The following is an 18,868-nucleotide window of genomic DNA, read 5'->3' on the forward strand; positions in this document are numbered from 1 at the left end:
GACAAGCCTTGTTGAGATCAGTAAAATCAATACACATCCTCCATTTGCCATTGGCCTTTTTTACCATAACAGTGTTGGCCAGCCATTCTGGATACTTCACTTCTCTGATGACTCCGGCGCTGAGAAGTCTTTTTACTTCATTTCGAGCACCTTCGGCTTTGTCGTCAGACATCTTCCGAAGCCTCTGCTTTCTGGGTCTGAAGGATGGATCAACATTGAGCGAGTGTTCAATAACATCCCTGTTAACACCACAGAGATCGTTAGCTGACCATGCAAAGAAATCTTTGTTGTTGAACAGAAACCTTATCAAGTTTTTCTCCTGTTCCTCAGACAATTAGGATCCCAGCAGCACCATCTGCTCTGCGATATCTTCGCATAAAAGCATAGGTTTCGGCTGATCGGCCGAAGTAGCCTTCTCCCTTCTGTACTTGTACTGTTCATAAGCTTCGGCTTCATCTATGTTGTGGATTGCCTTTGAATCTGTCCAATTCCCCTCAGCTTTTCTGGCAGCTTCCTGACTCCCATGAATAGCAATAGGTCCTTGATCCGAAGGTATCTTCATACAAAGATATGCTGGATGAAGAATTGCTTCGAATGCATTGAGTGTTCCGCGACCAATGATTGCATTGTAAGGATACTCCATGTCGACAATGTCAAACACAACTTGCTCAGTCCTTGTATTGTTGACAAATCCGAAGGTTACTGGCATGGTAATCTTGCCAAGCGCTACAATTTGTCTTCCTCCGAAGCCACAAAGAGGGTGCGTAGCATCATGAATCTTGTCTTCTGGCTCTTGCATCTGTCTGAAGGCCTTAGCAAATATAATATCCGCTGCACTGCCTATGTCAACCAAAACATTGTGGACCAGAAATCCTTTGATAACACAAGAGATAACCATAGCGTCATTGTGAGGGTAATCCTTGAGCTGAAGATCCTCTTGGGAGAAGGTAATCGGGATGTGATACCATCTTGACTTGATGAAGGGTCCTTGCACCCCTACATGTTGTACCCTTCTCTGTGCCTCCTTCTTCTGCTTCTTGTTAGCCGGCTCTGAGCATGAACCGCCTGTTATCGGGAGTACGAGCATCGGAGCCGAAGCAACTCCAGCTTTGAACGAAGCCATCAGCTCAGAAAGTGGAAGTGAGTTCACCGGAGGTGGGCGCCAATGTTGGGGACTTGTTCTCAAATGCTATGAATTAAGAATAAGGCAACATAAAATGTTAAACATTAATGCCCTTCGTCCGCTGAAGCATTATCTCCCTTAGGATATAATGAACTTCGGACGAAGACCATAAGCAAAATATCACGAAGGTTTTACCTTCGTGATCAACTCTATAAAACAATATAAGCAATAACAAAACATGAAACATTAAAGAAATTTATACCAAAGATAAATATTATTATACATATATTTTATTATACAAACTTAAATATTAAAACATAATATTTAGGTACATTTATACCTTTGCCTTGGCAAAGAGCAATAATTCCAGTGTAATGCGTCGATGATTACAGGATTGCGTGAACAGTAAAGGAGTACTGTTCATCTATTTATAGGCACAGGACGCAGCCTGTGAGAAATTACAATCATGCCCCTTACAAAATATTACAATTATGACTCAGACTCTTATGGACTAAGAAGTCATTTCATCTTTAAGTCGGTTCGAACCTTTGTCTTCATATACGTTATAGTACCGAAGCTTCATGAGTGGTAGCTTTGGCACTGCGTTTAAATAGATTTGCCAAAGGTGTTTGTTCCTGTAGGACCTTCGGCGACGAAGCATGGCCCCAACAGGTACTTTATTTACAACAAGATGTCCATGACATCCACATAGTCTAATACATAACCATAGTCTTCAACATTAACATCAAAGTGCGGAAATACGAAACGTAGAAGATAAGCCTACACAGACAGCTGACTAGGGGTTTGCCACTAAGGTAAACTAGAACTCATCATAGTCCTAAAACTCCTCAAAGTCCTCCATGTTGCCAGCATCTCCTCCTGAGCACTGAGTACAGTGGAGACAACCTGGGTGGGGTGGTTTGTAAAGCAAGAGTGAGTTCACATCAACGTAGTCAGCAAATGTCCCGTTTGGCATAAGTGGACTAGCTGTATCTGGAGTTAAGGTTAAGCAGTTGCTTTTAGTTGGTCAAGTATTTATTACTATTAATAGAGCCAAGTTTTAGTAATAACCCAGTTATTACCCAAAAGCACTCCCCCCAAGAGGGAATACCAGAGATCAAAATTATAATCATCATCATAAAAGTAACTAAAGTTCTTCTAAATAAATTCGGGTATCTTTGAGAACACACTGACTCCTCTCAACTAATTCGGGTATTTCGGGTACCCGATTGTGATACCCGAATTACCCGAAATAAATTCGGGTTTTGCAAGTTGCTACCCGAAATTCCCGAACAAAATTCGGGTTTTGGGTATTTCGGGTTCGGGTTCGGGTATTCCGGGTTCGGGTTTCGGGTTACGGGTTTTTTGCCCAGCCCTACAACTGATCGAATAGATCTTCAATTCGGGGTAGGGGGTACTTGTTCTTGACAGTGACTTCATTCAAAGCTCTATAATCAATGCACATCCTCTTCGTACCATCCTTCTTCTCTATAAATAGCTCGGGGGCTGCCCAAGGTGAGGTACTTGGTCTGATGTAGCCTTTCTCCAACAACTCATCAATTTGCTTCTTGAGTTCCACCAACTCTGGTCCGGACACTCGATAAGCTCTCTTGAAAATAGGGGCGGTGCTTGGGATAAGCTCTATGGCAAATTCAACTTTCCTTTCAGGTGGCATGCCTAATAACTCTTCAGGCAACACGTCGAGGAATTCCGACATAATTCTAATTTCCTCAATCGGATTGGCCTCCTTGTCATCTACTGATAAATGGTGACAGGCTCCTTCTTCTAATTCAGGCAAGTACAGCTTAGTCACTACTTCCTTTTCAGATGGAGACACCAACATGACTATTTTCTTGTCACAACTGATAGTGGCTTGGTTCCTGTGTAGCCAATTCATCCCTAGGATGACATCTAACCCTTGAGTTCCCATTACTACTAGGTTAGTGGGGAAGTCTATCCCCCTTATTTCAATCCTTAGATTCGGACAAATCCTATCGGACTGAACTTTCCCCCCAACTAAATTAACTCTTAAAGGTGGAATCATTGGTTCTATGGGGATGTTATGTGATTTTGCCCAAGATGTAGAAACAAAAGAATGTGTGGCACCAGTGTCAAATAATACTTTTGCTGGATAGGATTCGACTAGAAACATACCTACTGCCACGTCCTGAGCATCCTGGATTGCTTTGGCCTCTAGGTTCACCTTTCCACGGTTGTAGGCCTGACCACGGCCTCCTGGTGCTTGCTGTGGTGCTCCTTGTCTTGCTGGGGTATTGACTGCTGGTGACTGCTGAGCTGCTTTCTTTAGACAGTTCTTCGCCCAGTGGTTTTGTTCTCCACAACAGAAGCATGCATGGCCTCCTACTTGCACTGGAGCTGCTTGATTGTTCGGATTGGTTGCTGGGGCAGGAAGGCGAGCTGTCTGGTTGTTCTGACGCTGGTATTGATTTCCTCTCGGTTGAGTGTTCTGACGGTACTGCTGCTGCTACTGAGGAAACTGCCTCTGGTACTGCTGATGCTGGTTCTGACACTGATGCTGGTGACCTTGAGGGTGACCTTGCCTGAATTGCTGGGATGGGTTGCCTGAGTAGAAGGGATGACTACTATTCCCGGCCTGAGATGCACCAATCTTGCGTTTCTTGTCCTCCATCTCTTGGCGCTTCCTTTCAGTCATGATTGCTCTGTCAATCAAGTGTTGGAAGGTGGGGAAAGTGTGGTTCATCAGCTTGTAGTGAAGGAGGTCAACCAAACCTCTCAGAAAACGGTACTGCCTCTTAGCATCCGTGTTGACATCTTCTGGGGCATAGCGTGACAGCTACATAAACGTGTCCCAGTACTCACTAACAGACATGGGACCTTGCTTTAGAGCTAGAAACTCTTCCTTCCTTACTATCATTAGTCCTTCAGGCACATGGTAGCGAAGGAAGTTGTCCCTGAATTCCTCCTGGGTGATGGCTTCAGGGTCGGCATGGGTGGCGAGGTAGGACTCCCACCAAGACTGTGTTGCTCCCCTTAGCTGACGGGGTCCATACATCACCTTCTCACGATCGTTGCAATGAGCAGTGTGTGACTCACATTCCATGGTACACAACCAATCTTAGGCGTCCATGGGATCAGCAGAATGGGCAAAGACAGGGGGATGGCCCCTCATGAATTCTGCCCGCTTGTCTCTGGGCACTTGTGGCATCTGGACTTGCACCTGAGGTTGAGGTGGGGGTGGCTATTGCTGCACCTGCTGCATCGCTGCTAAGGTCTGACCAATTGCTTGGACTGCTTGGGTCTGCATCAGGAACATCTGCTCAATGGTCATCGGTGGTGACGGTGGCAACTGCTGCTGAGCTGCATCTTCCTAGGGTGCCTGCTGCTCCTGCTGAGCACGCCTTGCACCTCGATGCTTGTTTTCAGACATCTGTAGAAAGCACACACATATCAGATCTGACTCTGCAGTCTTTCAGCATAAGAAAAGATATATGGAAAATCTTCATAATACTGAACAATTGATCATCTTCACTGACTTCCCACACAACTTCTCAGATAAAGATGAAAGTGAAAGTAAATAGGTTGCCCAACTAGATAACTGACTTTATTAATAACTACACCAAGTTGCAGGGGATGCCCATACCTTGATGACAATCATTACAAAGATCCAACTTCATTACATGTTCATCACTACAAGCATTCCAACATATGATAAGCAAACTAACTCTAACTAAGACTGACTAAGACTAAGATACTGAATTAAGCATTATTACAGACTCCGACTCTGTCAATCTATGGATCCAAATCTATCCGGGTCCTGCAGTCATGGGTACCAAAGTCGAAGCGACCACGGGGCGGTGAACGGTAAGGGTGCTAAATCCCGACAGGGGCGGGAGAACCACCATCCAGATAGTGGCGTGTTGCGCACTCAGCATGCAATTCCGCAACCTCCGCCCGAACCTTGCCCAACTTGTCAAGGGTGTGATCCAGCTCGGTGTTGAGCACAGCGGCCAGGTTGACCATGCTGTTCAGCCTGGGATTTCCTTCACCAACAGGCGAGACAATCACATCTCCACCACTGCCGGTCAAATGACGAGGGTAGTACTCCAGGTCAAGGCCATCAGCTACCCCGCTGAACAACGAGTAATAGTGCGAAAGTGCACGTCGTGCTGCATCTTGCATGGCTGCCTCGGCAGTATCCTTCTCAGTGATAGAGTAGTGCTCTAACAAGGCCTCTGCACCCCGGAGATCTTTGTCTGGACGACGCACCAAACAAGTAGCCTCCCACTAGTTCGGGTATAACCCGCGACGATGCTGGAAGACTACATAACGATACTCGATGGACCAAGTGTGTCGGTCGAAGGCCCGACGCAGCAAGGTGTCGAGAGCATCGTGGAAGTGACACTCGCGAGCGGCGTCGCGAGTGATGGGTCTAGCGATCCATCCCTCCGGCTCCTGCTCCTCCGAGAGCTCTGTGCCGTGGCTCAAACTGCCACCTGCGTCGTTGTTGTCTCCATCTCCGTCAGGGTCTCCTCTAGCAGCCGGGATGCCCTGTGGTGGTGCAGGGGGCATCTCTGGCTGAGGTGCAGGGGAAGGCTGCCTCCTAGACTCCACCTCCTGCTGAGGTGAGGGGGAAGAGTCCTACTGCTCCTGCTCCTGGTCCTTCTCCTGCTCCTGGCGTCGGCGCTCCTGCTCCTTGTGCATGCAACGATGCAGTCTCTCCAGGTGATTGGACTGACTTGGCGTCGGCGCTCCTGCTCCTTGTGCATGCAACGATGCAGTCTCTCCAGGTGATTGGACTGACTTGGCACTGTGCGACGCAGTGGACGCTCCGCCAGGCGAGAAGGCAAAAAGGGGATCACTGACTTACGTGCAGTGCATCTAATACGAGCCATCTACAAAAGACATCGTAAGCACAAGCGTGAGAGTAGAACTATAAGACTAGAAAGTAACCACAAAGAAAAGTGAGATAAATATTTTTGAGATAAGTAAATAACATAGAATTGGTGAAGATGATCGACTTTTGAAATGACACTAAGGTCAAGGTAAGAGTAGGGGTCTATGGTCCTTAGGGCGACCATTCTAGTCTAGATTAGCGGTCCTACAGTCAACAAGGCTTTGATACCACTTTTGTCACACCCGGTTTTTGGAAGGCAAACCGAATGCAAACCATGTATGTGCAGGATCAGAACTCACGTACACAACGATTACATAATTGGACATCATCACACAATGCTCAAAGTAAATAGCGGAAAGGTACTTTATTTACAACAAGATGTCCAAGACATCGACATAGTCTAATACATAACCATAGTCTTCAACATTAACATCAAAGTGTGGAAATACGAAACGTTGAAGATAAGCCTACACAGGCAACTGACTGGGGGTTTGCCACTAAGGTAAACTAGAACTCATCGTAGTCCTGAAACTCCTCAAAGTCCTCCATGTTGCCAGCATCTCCTCCTGAGCACTGAGTACAGTGGAGACAACCTGGGTTGGGTGGTTTGTAAAGCAAGGGTGAGTACACATCAACATACTCAACAAATGTCCTGTTTGGCTAAAGTGGACTAGCTGTATCTGGAGTTAAGGTTAAGCAGTTGCTTTTAGTTGGTCAAGTATTTATTACTATTAATAGAGCCAAGTTTTAGTAATAACCCAGTTATTACCCAAAAGCACTCCCCCCAAGAGGGAATACCAGAGATCAAAATTATAACCATCATCATAAAAGTAACTAAAGTTCTTCTAATCAAAGAGGATCCCAAGGCCGCTCTTAACTGTGAGCACGGCTGATATACCAGTTTTTAACACTCTGCAGAGGTCGCACACTTTACCCACAAGTCATGATTCCTGTTCTGCCCGAAGATCATGACTCTACATTGATCACTACCAAGGTGACCTAGCAGGGTCTCACTACGTAGCCTTTACAAAGATTTACCAGAGGTCATAGCCGCCGTTAGGTTTCTCCAGTTTGATAAACACAGTACATCTCCCCAAAGGAAGGGTGACTAACAACCAAATCAAAGAACCTCTGCAACAAGCCTTGGTAGAACAAGTACTGTGCCTGGACCCCATTGACGGCCCTACGGCGAAGCCAACTACTCCTCTGGTTCCTCTAAATAATCAGCTAAGGGCATCCCATTCCACCCTCATGGTTGCACTGTTATCCCAGGTTGTCACTCCCCAAACAGGTCCTTACGGAGAGGTACTCAGAAAATAGCATGAGCCCCCTAAAGTACCACAAGAACATAATCGGGATAACATCATCGTATCATAATATTCACATCATGTTCATTGATTAAGTTAAAGCAATAGCATAAAGCTAACCATAGTAACCCAAAAGGTAAACAAGGATAAGGTAAATATAGACTAGTCAATCCTTAAGTTTCAATAATGTAATGCAGGACAGTGAATTATAAAGTAAATAGGGCATGATAGGTCTGAGGACACTTGCCTTCACCAGGTTGTTGCTCAGGGAGATCTTCGGCAACACACTCAGAAACCACGAGCTGCTCGTTGTCTAAATAAAACGAACATACATTCAATATATTTGGAAAGTACAAATGAACAACACATCAAACATGTACAATCAAGTGAACACAAGTATGATAAAACACTAAGAACATATAGGGTAGACTTAGATACTAGGGTTTAATATAATTAGAGATCAGTGATTTCCCTATATATTATGGACTATTAGCTTAGTGCCACTAATTTTTAGTGAGACACAAAATTATTTCAGAGATCAATTCATGCACAACATTTTACTAATCTCACAATACTACACATCTAAGTATCATTAGCATTTCCTTTTTATTTATTTTCCTAAATAAATAAATCAACTCATAATCTAGCCTATAGCTTAGGCCAAACATTAAAATACACAGACTGTGAATAAACATAAATTATTTGAATAGAGAATATTTCAATGAACAATTTGCAATTTGAACCACTAAATTTGGATTCATATGAAAAAGATGTGAAATAAACAAGTTTTGAACTTTAAAATATGAAAGTAAGCCTAATTATGTGATTATTTAAAAGGTCAGGGGTCTGTTCAAACGAAACAAGGGCATGTGCGCTAAAACTCAGGATGGCGGGTTGATTCTCGGAAACCCGAGGGTCTCTTACGCAAATCCGCCACGCGAAGGGGTACGGGGCTATACGGACCGTTCGATCTCCGATCAATGACCCAGATTAGAAACAACAAGCGAGGGCGCGGACACGCGGAGCGCGGACGTCTGACAGGCGGACCTAGGGCGAGGCGAGTCGCCGATGCATTAGGCCCACGAGCCAGCGGGTCGGGTGGGTGGCTTGGGCGTAGGGCGAACTGACAGAAGGGCCCCAGCGGAACGGGGCCCGCTGACTAGTGACGGTTCTGGTGCGGGGTACGCGGCACGCGATAATGACACGTGGGCCACGGGGCTCCACCGGTCAGCGGCGAAGGGTGAGGCGCGGGCGCAACCTGGCGGGTGGGGTCTACTCACCAGAGGCTCGGAGGGGAGAGCGAGAGTAGAAGCGCGGGAGAGGCTGGCCCGAGGGTCCTAGGTGTCAGGACCTTCGTCCTCCTCTCACACGCGCACGGCCTGGAGCGCCATGACCGGAATCAGCGAGCGGCGAGGGTCAAGGGTGGGTCGGTCGGCGAGGATCGCTCGGGGAACTCGCCTCCTTGGCATGACACAGCCCCTAGGCGCATACCGACGACGGCAGAGAGGGGAGGGGAGAACGGGCGGGGGAGAGAAAAGAGGGAACGAGGATTGGCGACTCTCACCCTCAGTGGAGCTCGGCCGAGCAGCTCGACGGAAGGGCGACGGTGCTTCGAGCGCGGCAAGTGCATAGGCAACGACAGAGGTGATCCCGAGGCTCGGTAATTGCACGGATGGCGGCGCTCCTCGACAAACTTCGACGAGGCACTGCGGGCGAAGGGGAGAGGAATTAGCTGAGGAATGTGGCGAAATGAGGCGAGCAGGGGGAGGAGATGACCGTGTGGGGGGGGTTATTCCTCGGCTCACGATCGTGGCCACGATCCTCGTGGACATGGGCACGGCGGGCGCGGGGCGCGATTGCGGCGAGAAAGGGGGGGGAAGAGCTGACAGGCGGGACCCGTCCGTAAGTGGCTATGCGCGAGCGAAGCGCCTGACAGGCGGGTCCTACATAGGAGCGAGAGCAGAGGGGCGCGCGCGGGCGTACGGTTGCGCCGATAGGGCAGGCCCACCTAGCGGCGAGGGCGGGGGGAGGGGTGAGGCGGGTGCGCGGTCGCGGGTCAAATAGGCCGAAAGGCCAGGATAGGGGGACAACTGGGCTTCTTTGGCTTTTCCTATTTCCCTTCGAATTTCTAATTTTATTTTCCTTTTTTCTCTAGGGTTTTCAATTCAAATTCAAACCAAGTTTCAATTTCAAACTAAATCAAACATGTGCAACAATTCAAAGAATATTTGGAGCTCAGCATGATGCAACATTTCATAACTCATATTGTTTGGACAAAATAAAATAAATAATCCCTCCCTAATTAAGCTAAATCTACTCAAAAGGAAAAGAGAGAGAGAGAGAAGCTAGAGAGAGATACAGGAGTAACACCTGAATTTGGTAGATACTTAGAAAGAAATTTTATACCCCCAAATTCAGGGTGTTACAGCCGCTGTCATGGCATCATCTTCGACCCTTGAGTAGGCACCAAGCAACACATCGCTGGTTGCGTCAATGGCATATAGCCAGTCGTCGTTTGGCTCATCCAATTGGCTCCTGTATTTGAATGTATACTTCAAGTAAATCAAGCCACCTTGGCTAGACCCAGCAACAGCCTCCTTCGGCATCTCCCACCCACTCCCGAGTGGCCACACTTTGTAGGCAATATGCTCCTGGACTAAGTCCCTAGTGCCTATGTAAGTGCATACTATGCTATAAGCAGCTTGGCACGCTTGTTTGTCGTTTCCAAGGGCAAGGGATGGTCTCCTAATGCCGAAGTGAGACCATATTGTACGTTGGATAATCCCCTTGATGTCTTCTCTCTCAACCAGATCATTTTCCATGCTCCCGGCCATCTCTTGCAGAATGTTGGAATTGGGTTACTTACCTCAGAGCAGGTTACGAAGCTATAGCAACAAAAGTTGTTGTGATATTGTTCTTTTCTGGTGGTCTTCGTCTCATAAGACAATTCATGCATATTACAGAAGCATTTTGCATTTGGTTCTAGTCCTTGGCTCCTCATGGCCCAAATATAGATTCCCATCTTGATGATGGCTTCAGGAGTAAGCTGATGAAGGTAGATCTCGAAGGTTTTCAGCACTTCAACCAGCATCTTATGCAGAGGAAACCGAAGCCCTGCTTTCATGAAGCTTCTATAGACGACCACCTCGTCAGTTTCCGGTAGAGGGACGTTATTCTCCCCTCCAGCCCTCACAATAGAAATGTCACGAAAGTACCTTCCCCTCATTGCATCAAATTGTCCCTGCTTCATCGTCGATTTCCCGAAGACAACATGGCTTTGCCTCCAGGGCCGATCCTCGGTACCCTCATTATCACTTTCTGCATCAAAGTCTTCACTGTCACTGGAACCCTCAGATATCCCACCTAATGTCTCATGTGCAATCTTTTTCTGCATTGGTCCTCTCCATAGCTTCGTAAAACTCGGACAACGCCAGGTCGACAATCTTCTTCTCACCAGCCATCAAATCAAAACTTGTTGAAATGCCGAAGCTTAAAATCTCAATAAAACGAGTTTGAAATGGCGAGCACAGTGTAAACAACTGAAATAGCACAAAAAACGTATGCATAGCGCTCCACGGCTTGGTGGGTCTGGCATGTTAGTGTCGTTCACTATTCTAGCGAAGGGAAGATGTTTTTTTGGACCTTCGGCTAAAGGCCTTCGTCCAAGTCACAGTCTAAATTTGTTACAAGGAAACCAATTAATACTGCGAGAGGCTGCTTGCTGTTGGGGGCCTTCCTCTTCCGAAGGTCCTAAAAAATATGACTAACCATATGTTTCCAGCATGATTATGAATAGTTACAGGAAGCTTCGGCTTTGGGATGAAGAACTTCTCTTATGATGGAATGAAGGGAGATAAAGAGTGGGCAACGAAGCTATAGGCCAAGGACCTTCGACTTAACATATTGACGAAGCTTAAACATGAAGATGACTGAAAGGGACTAAAGACCTTATAGTCCTCAATAATTCATGTTAGGATTATAGGCAGTTACCAGGGATATAAATGTACTTTTATCCGGGATGTGTCCCGTGCTTATAAATAGATGAACAATAACACCGTACTGTGCACGCTGGATTGTAATCGCACTCGCGCCATTCTCGCTCTCCCACCTTTTGGCAAGCCGAAGGTACCATTGTAATATGAATATTGTTAATACTTATTCATGTTTAATGAAGATGATAATAAATGAATTATTGATATATAACAATTATTATCTTCATTCCTCTGTATTCCTCTGTATTCCTTCACTTTCTTATTTATATTCATGTTCATATGATAAAATGATGAAGGTGTGTCCTTCATGACCTTCATCTGAAGATCCTTATATCCGAGAGGAAATAATGCTTCGAAAGACGAATGTCTTTTACCATTAACAATTGTGTTGCCTTGTTCTTGATTTATAGCATTTGAGAAAAAGTGACCAACACCTCTAATCACAAGTTTTGGTTTAAGGGAACTTTTGGAGTTGCTCAGTACTGTTGGTGGCCCAACTCATAGTACAAACAGTTGTGGTCGTGTTGGAGTTGTGAAGAATCAATGTGTAAAGAGAACTATCTTTGTGCGGCGATATTCTTGTGTGGGTGCTCTAACAATGACTATTAGGAAGTGATGACTTTTTGATACCTTAGAAAATAATTGTTGTGTTTTCTCGTGTTTGTGTGCACATGAGATATATTGACATATGGGGGGCAGATCCTCGTGTAGAGGCTAGGATGACTTAAAGCACGAGTAAAGATCTAGTTTATAGAAGGTAGATCCTTATATTACACGAGGACCAACTTTCGTGATCTTTCTCGGTTAGTGCTTCGATTGAGTTTATTCTTAATATAATACTGTGGGGTGGTCTTTTCCCTTGTGACCGATTTTTTTTTAAAATTGCCATGCTAGAATAGAGTTGGAACTTAGTGTGCATTGCTTTTATGCTAAGAATAAAAAAAAATAGGCACAAGGGGTGAAGTGGATTATTCGATAATTTTTAATTGTTGTGAAATTTTTTAGCTTCCTTAGGCATCTTGATTCTTTCAGTTTTGTCTGATACATGTGTATTTTGAATCATCTTGCTTCAATGATGGCACAGGAGACTTGGCCACCGAAGGCTGGTAGACTTCAAGGTCAAAGGATATTAAGACGAGCTAGCAGCTTTCATCATGGATAAGATGTTAAGTAAAAATATTCTCTCTCTATTGCATAAGATTACGATGAATACATGTTCACTGTATTAATGTAATATATAAATTACTGTAACATTGGCAATATAGATCTTAATGAAACTATAATGTATATGAGGCTAATAACCATATAAAATTTTAAAGTATCACACACAAATAGTAAAATAAACTAATAAATAATAATATGTGAAAAATTACACATATCATTATTTATTAGTTTAAGAATTGAGTCGATAATATTGTCCAACTCGACACTATCAGGGCTGATTTGGTGACCATGGATCACGGGGGGACTATGAAAGAAATTAGTTTATTCTCCCCTCAATCCTCTCTAACCCACCGTGATTCTCTTGTCACCAAATCAACACTATCAGTTTTACTTATGAGCCAACAATTTTGCTCAAATTAACACCACTAGTGGTATAAACCGGCAGTGATGTTTGATATCATTGCTGGTTTTGTCGAACCGACGGTAATAGAGAAGCAATATTACTATTATTTTTTGTCCGTTAAAAATGGATGATTATCCATAGATAACAACATCAATGTGTTGGACAATTTCTTGGTACGAGCGGCACAGACTGACTGTCTTTCTTGAAATAAAGCCAGACAAGGGGCAGGCACTTGAAAAGACTCAAAGCTGGCCTGCCATCATTGTTAGGGGACATGATCTCCAAAGGCAAATATGTTTTACTTAAATTAAACACGTCCGAAAAGCACCTTTAGTTGGGAGATACTCATTGCTACTACTACTACTAGGAAGGTGCAGCAGAAAGTTCCTAAAAATCATGGCAACAACTCTCAGCACTCCAATGCAGTGTCTCCCCACCCCCTCTATCTATAGAAAACAACAGCTCAACTTTGGGCCGCAACCAACCTTGCATTTGCACTGCATCCTTTTTTTTATATCATTCAGGCAGGACATGGGGCAGGCACAATGTGCCAAACACTGGCATGTTGCTTAGAATAGTACTGCAGCAGACACCAAAAGATGCAGCGAAGTGTGATGCCTCATAATACTAGCAGTGGTAGTAGTAGTGAGAAGCTTGCAGTGGTTGAAGGGAGATATAAAAACACAGTGCCCCATCACTGTGCACATGGTATGCTTCTGTCTCCATGTTTTTTTTTTTTTCTGAAGGATCCTGTATTTCTGTCTGGCTGTCTCCAAGTTGGCTTGGCTCCACATGTTAAAAAAAACACAGAGACAGGTATGCACAGCAGTGCAACGTCTATGCAACCCAACACACAACAGAGCAGCTCAGTATATTTCATCACTGAGCTTATATATATAATCCTGTTCCATGGAACAGCTAATACCAAAGACAATGAAAACAACAAGGAAGAGAGGTGATCATATTACAATACAACTTTTTTTTAACACCTTGCAACAGTTATTTGTTCCACTGACACACCATGGTAATTATAATCAAACAGCTTATGATGCAAAAGGCCCTTTGATCAGGAGCAGGGTGCCTTTGCATCTTGTGCCAAAAAAAGAGAGAGAGAGAAAAAAAAACAGGTAGCAAAAAAAGACATTGTTATAGGACAGGTACATGTTCATGCATGGCTTCTCTCTTCTGTATAGGACAAGATGAGACTTGATGGACACTGACTGACTCTTTCACTGACAAGCTGGGCACGGAGAGAACAGTTGACACACCAAAACGACTTCATTGATCAGGGAGATACAGAGGCCTGAAGGGCAGGGACGACGAGTATGATACAGAGACGAGCAGAGCTGCAAAAGCCATGGAGATTTGTTCTTCTTGCATCCATCCACCCCTGGTGGTGCTGAGATGCAAGCTTCCGTCCGTCCGTCTTCTCCTCAGCTTCTGTTCTTGCATTTCTCCATGGCCCTTGGCGCTGGAAAATTCAGAGATAGAGACCAGATGAAACAAACGGGCTGCTTACTACCCTAGAAAGTCTCTTTTGTTGTTGAGATTAGTAATAATAATAATCATATATGTCAACTCACCCAGGCCAATGGCTTCTGATCCTTTCATGATCCGAAGGCGCTTGCATGATTCGACGAACATCCTGAAAATGAAATGGAAATTATTATTATTTTCCGATTAGGCAATAATATAATAAGGAGTATAGTGCAGGAAGAAGCGCATGCATGCAGTGCTCACTCCCACGGCACATCGCCGACGAGCATCCAGTCCCCGTCCTTGTCCTCGTAGGTCGGCACGTACTCGGAGCCGTTGAGCAGATCCACCAGCTTGCTCTCGTTCATGCCGTTCATCCCTTGAGACCCACAGCTTCCTGAACCTCACCATCCATCCATTCATTTGGTTAGTTATATATCCAAGTCAAGGTAGTGTATGCTCTGCAATAATGTGCTGCAAACAGTCGATTTGAACCTCAAAAGATAGCTAACAAACTTGATGTGGAATAATCCATCAAACAAGGCATATATATATACTTCAACCGATGGTTCTTAGGGAAATATACAACCAAATCCATGGCAGTTGCTGAGCAACGAACGACAGCAGGCCTTTTCTTATTTCTAGCTCTAAGATACGTGCACGCCGCCGGTACGGTGAACACACGTGGATTAGTTTACACGGAGCTCCAAGAACACCACATGCATGGCAACAATGATGGAGCTAGCTAGGTAGCTGATCATCATCATCATCATCATCTGTCAAGCGTGCACACATGAGCTGCTACATGATGTAGAGGATCGGGAGATGTGTTGTTGGCAGAGACAAGGGCATTATGCCAGCCAGCCAGGGCGGACACCTACCAAGGATGCAAATCATGGAGCGCACCACACCGCTGGCACATGGTGACCACCACCACACATGCATGCATGCGTGCAAATGAATGCCAATGCAATCATATATACCTACCCAATTAATCCTCAGCCCGTAAAAATTATCGACTTCATGCATTGGTAATGAGTGGTTTAACTAGTAGTCCCTCCCTCCTCGTCCACAAACAAAAATACAAGTATTTGTGCCGGTTAATATAGCTGAAATTTAACCGAGTTTATATTATATTAAATAGGATCAACATTTAGTTTATGTCTGCAAATGAATTTACTATAAAAACATATTCTATAACTTAATCTAATGGTGCTTATTTTATATTATAAATGCTTATATTTAAAAACAAATTTAGTCAAAGTTTAGACTTTTTTTTTTGGAAAAACAAGAATTGCATTCTCTTGTTAACGGAGTGAGTACAGTATACTCATTTTTTTTTTAAAGAAAATGAGTGTCATGAGCAAACTAAAAACTACATGCATGTAGGTCAGGCTTCTTCACATTTGGCCAGTTTTTTTTATGTTTACAAAATGTACATACCGATATGATGCAATTTCGTTTTCATCTAACTAATCTACCATTGAACACTATATCTTAACTAATAGTATGTTCGTATTCTCCAAACGTTAGTACATTTATTTTGTAAATTTGATTCCAGGCATGGTGTTACACATACAGGATTTGACTTATTATATTAGAACGAACTAAAATAAAACACCTTGCATGCATTTTAATTTAAAAACAGATCAGTTCCGTTTCCAAAAAAAAAGAGGAGTATATATACTTTGGTGTACTTTGTAGGTACTTCATTAGAAAGGTTAAAAAAGAATCGAGTGCGCTGTGTTTTTACCGCGATGTAGTAATTATGGTAGTAGTAGTAGCAGCTGTCAAATTAAATTTAGTACCGATGGTGAAGGAGCTGAACATGTTCTCGAGCGCCTTGGACAGCTGCTGGTAGCTCCTGTACATCTTGAGGTCCACTTTGCGCAGGTAGGGCGCGCCGTCCAAGCTCACCTTCACGAACGCGGCACCGCCGCCTGCCGCCGGCGAGGACTTGTCGCCGTTGGCGGCGGCGGCGCCCTTGTCGGACTGCACGGACATGATGTTCTTCCGGAACGACCGGACCGGTGGCCATCCCACCACCTGAGCCCTGCAGGTGTATATACAATATACCTCCCTCTGTCAAAACTCAAAACGTACACACGGTAGATGAGACTGAGACGTCCATCCAGATCCAGCATTAGATTTATAAGTATATACATACTATATACTTTACTGCAAATTGCGTGCAAATTGTTAAGCTGTCCTGTTTTTTTTTTTGGTTCGTTGCTGTTGTATAGTATAAGTATATACACTATATATACTTTACTGCTTTTTTTTGTTTGTTCGTTGCTCATGCATGTAGTCTCTGTGTGGACTGGGTAGTGGTACCTTGTTTTATTTCTTGCCCAAAACATACACGTCGTAGGCATGTGCAAAATGTGTTTTTTTATGAGAAAAAAGTCGATAGTAATATGGAGGAGGGCTAGCTTAGCTAGGCCGGGGGACAGCAGATCTAGAATGGCGATCCATGAACGGTGAACCCAATGTAGCTTACGACCATGGCGCAGTGCATGGGCGTCTATAGTATAGTCTTTGGCAGTATGGGAAACAGAACAGGGGCCCAAATAATAAAAAAGAGAGAGAGATAGATAGATGTATAACCCCACACGCACACACAGTAGTTCTCTGTTCTACCGTGCCGTCACCATCGGTTCTAAGCCTGGCCTGGAGCAGCGAGCGAGCGAGCGATCAGGACCGGATGCATGAACGAACCGGACAGGCGAGTGATGTGGAAAATGATGTTGATGTGGACAAAAAAATGGCAGAGGCAGAGAAAGAGATCTATACGTGCAGTGTGGTGGGGTTTCTTTTCTTTCTTTTATCGTGTCGGCACTAGCCGCTGTCTCCCGCTGCCCCCACACGTAACGTGCCGCTGTCTCTTCCTCCTCCTCCTCCTCGACTGCTGGGCTGGCTGGCTACGACTACGAGCAGTTCGTGGATCGTATCCGGGCTCAACTCATGCATCTTGTCTTCAACCAGCTGGCACGCGGCTGGTGCTCGATCGTTGTTGCGATGATAGGTAGGAGTACGTAGATGTGCGTTCGTGCTCGATCGTGTTCTTCGTTGTTGGATGAACAAAGATCGCATGGTTATTAACACGGTTGGATTAATTCTCCCCCCGGCCCTCTCTGTCTTTCTCTATTACCTATGAGCAAACGGATAAACTGGAGCAGAGAGATTCGTGACTTGAAGCGCGCGGGGCATATATGTGCATCATGGAGTGGAGACGATTAACAGCTAAGCATATATGCACATACGTACGGAACAGAGCTAGAGCTAGGACAGTAGACAGGAGACAGGACAGGACGACGACGTACTTGGCGGCGCGCGGCTTCTCGGCGGGGTCAGCCAGCACGGCGGCGGCGGCGGCGGCGACGCTGCTCTGGCTCGGGGACCGCTTCATCTTCCCGGCCTCCTCCTCCTTCTCAAGGGCAACAGCAACGCCGTGGTCCTCCTCCTCCTCCTCCGCCTCCACGACGGCCGCTGGCTCCAGCTTCAGCTTCAGGTCGATGGTCTCGGCGAAGCCCCTCTTGCCGGAGGCGGAGGAAGAGCTCCTCCCCTCGCCGCCCAGCGCCGGCTCCCCTCCACCTCCCCCGCCGGGCAGGCCCAGGCGGAGCTCCGTCGCCTCGAACCCCAGGTCCGTCGTCGTCGCCATCGCGGCTGCCGTCGTCGCCACGTCCTCGCCTCTCTCTCAATTCTGCTTGGCTTGCTTCTTCTTCGTCTGTTAGCTGCCTAGCTCTGTTCCGAGAGCGAGCGAGGCTCTGGCGCTCTGCAATGTAAAAGGGCTTGCAAATGCAATGGGTTGGGTTGGGAAGGGAAGAGGGGGCAATAATGTCACAAGGGTTGTGGTTGTGGGTGTGTAGAAATAATAGTAGGCTCTCATGATAATGCACGGCCCGTCCAGTTTTGCACATACCACCCTCGCAGAATTAAAGTCTCGACTCTCTGTTTCAAAACACAGACCCAAACACTCCACAGTCCAGAATCCAGATCCAGGAGTTCACACGGACACCGAACCACAACAATCTAAAAAGCAAAGCCAGACTAAACCACCAAAACACCCGGGAAAAAGAGCCTTTTTATTGCTTCATTCATTTCTTAGCACGAGAGTTCTGCATGCTGAATACATTGAGACATAAAAAAGTTCGGGATATCATGCAACCACGTATATTCAGAATTTGAAATCAAAGCGAACTTGGTTGTTTGTGTAATGAAACACACATGTTTGCTACCCTCCTTTACATAAAGCAAAGAGAAAAATGTGTGCTTTGTCGGCCAAGTTCCTTGATTTGATTTAATAGCACACCAATTACTACTTCTAGAATTCCATGGAGCCACTAATCCTTGGCAACCCGTTTTAACAATCACCTTTGTCGGTCCGAGATCCTTTATTACTAGCGCCGCATCACAATAAGCATAGGCTTTGTAAGTAAGACCATCACGTATTGTTGAGCAGCATTTGTGGTACTGATCACGGCCAGACGGTTCGCTCATAGGCATGGACGGTCCATGAATATATCG

At 45.4% G+C, this 18,868-nt stretch overlaps 1 protein-coding gene across 1 annotated transcript; it reads right to left on the bottom strand.

The window, feature by feature from the left end:
* Positions 1-13,826: 13,826 nt before the first annotated feature.
* Positions 13,827-18,183, bottom strand: LOC100284259 (uncharacterized). The gene is made up of 5 exons (NM_001371982.1): positions 17,665-18,183; positions 16,150-16,394; positions 14,606-14,738; positions 14,449-14,510; positions 13,827-14,336 (listed from the first exon to the last, which is right to left on the bottom strand). The coding sequence occupies exons 1-5, from the start codon at positions 18,000-18,002 to the stop codon at positions 14,299-14,301; spliced, it is 816 nt and encodes a 271-aa protein (NP_001358911.1). The 5' UTR covers positions 18,003-18,183; the 3' UTR covers positions 13,827-14,298.
* Positions 18,184-18,868: the final 685 nt, after the last annotated feature.

The sequence above is a fragment of the Zea mays genome, chromosome 3 (genome assembly GCF_902167145.1).
Source record: "Zea mays cultivar B73 chromosome 3, Zm-B73-REFERENCE-NAM-5.0, whole genome shotgun sequence".
Lineage (NCBI taxonomy): Eukaryota > Viridiplantae > Streptophyta > Magnoliopsida > Poales > Poaceae > Zea > Zea mays.

Excerpts from the sequence above, each read along its gene's own strand:
- LOC100284259 (NM_001371982.1), bottom strand. The coding sequence starts at position 18,002 with ATGGCGACGACGACGGACCTGGGGTTCGAGGCGACGGAGCTCCGCCTG. Across the intron at positions 14,739-16,149 it reads GTTCAGCTCCTTCACCATCG|GAAGCTGTGGGTCTCAAGGG; the intron begins GTACTAAATTTA and ends GGTGAGGTTCAG. Across the intron at positions 14,337-14,448 it reads ATCAGAAGCCATTGGCCTGG|CGCCAAGGGCCATGGAGAAA; the intron begins GTGAGTTGACAT and ends TGAATTTTCCAG.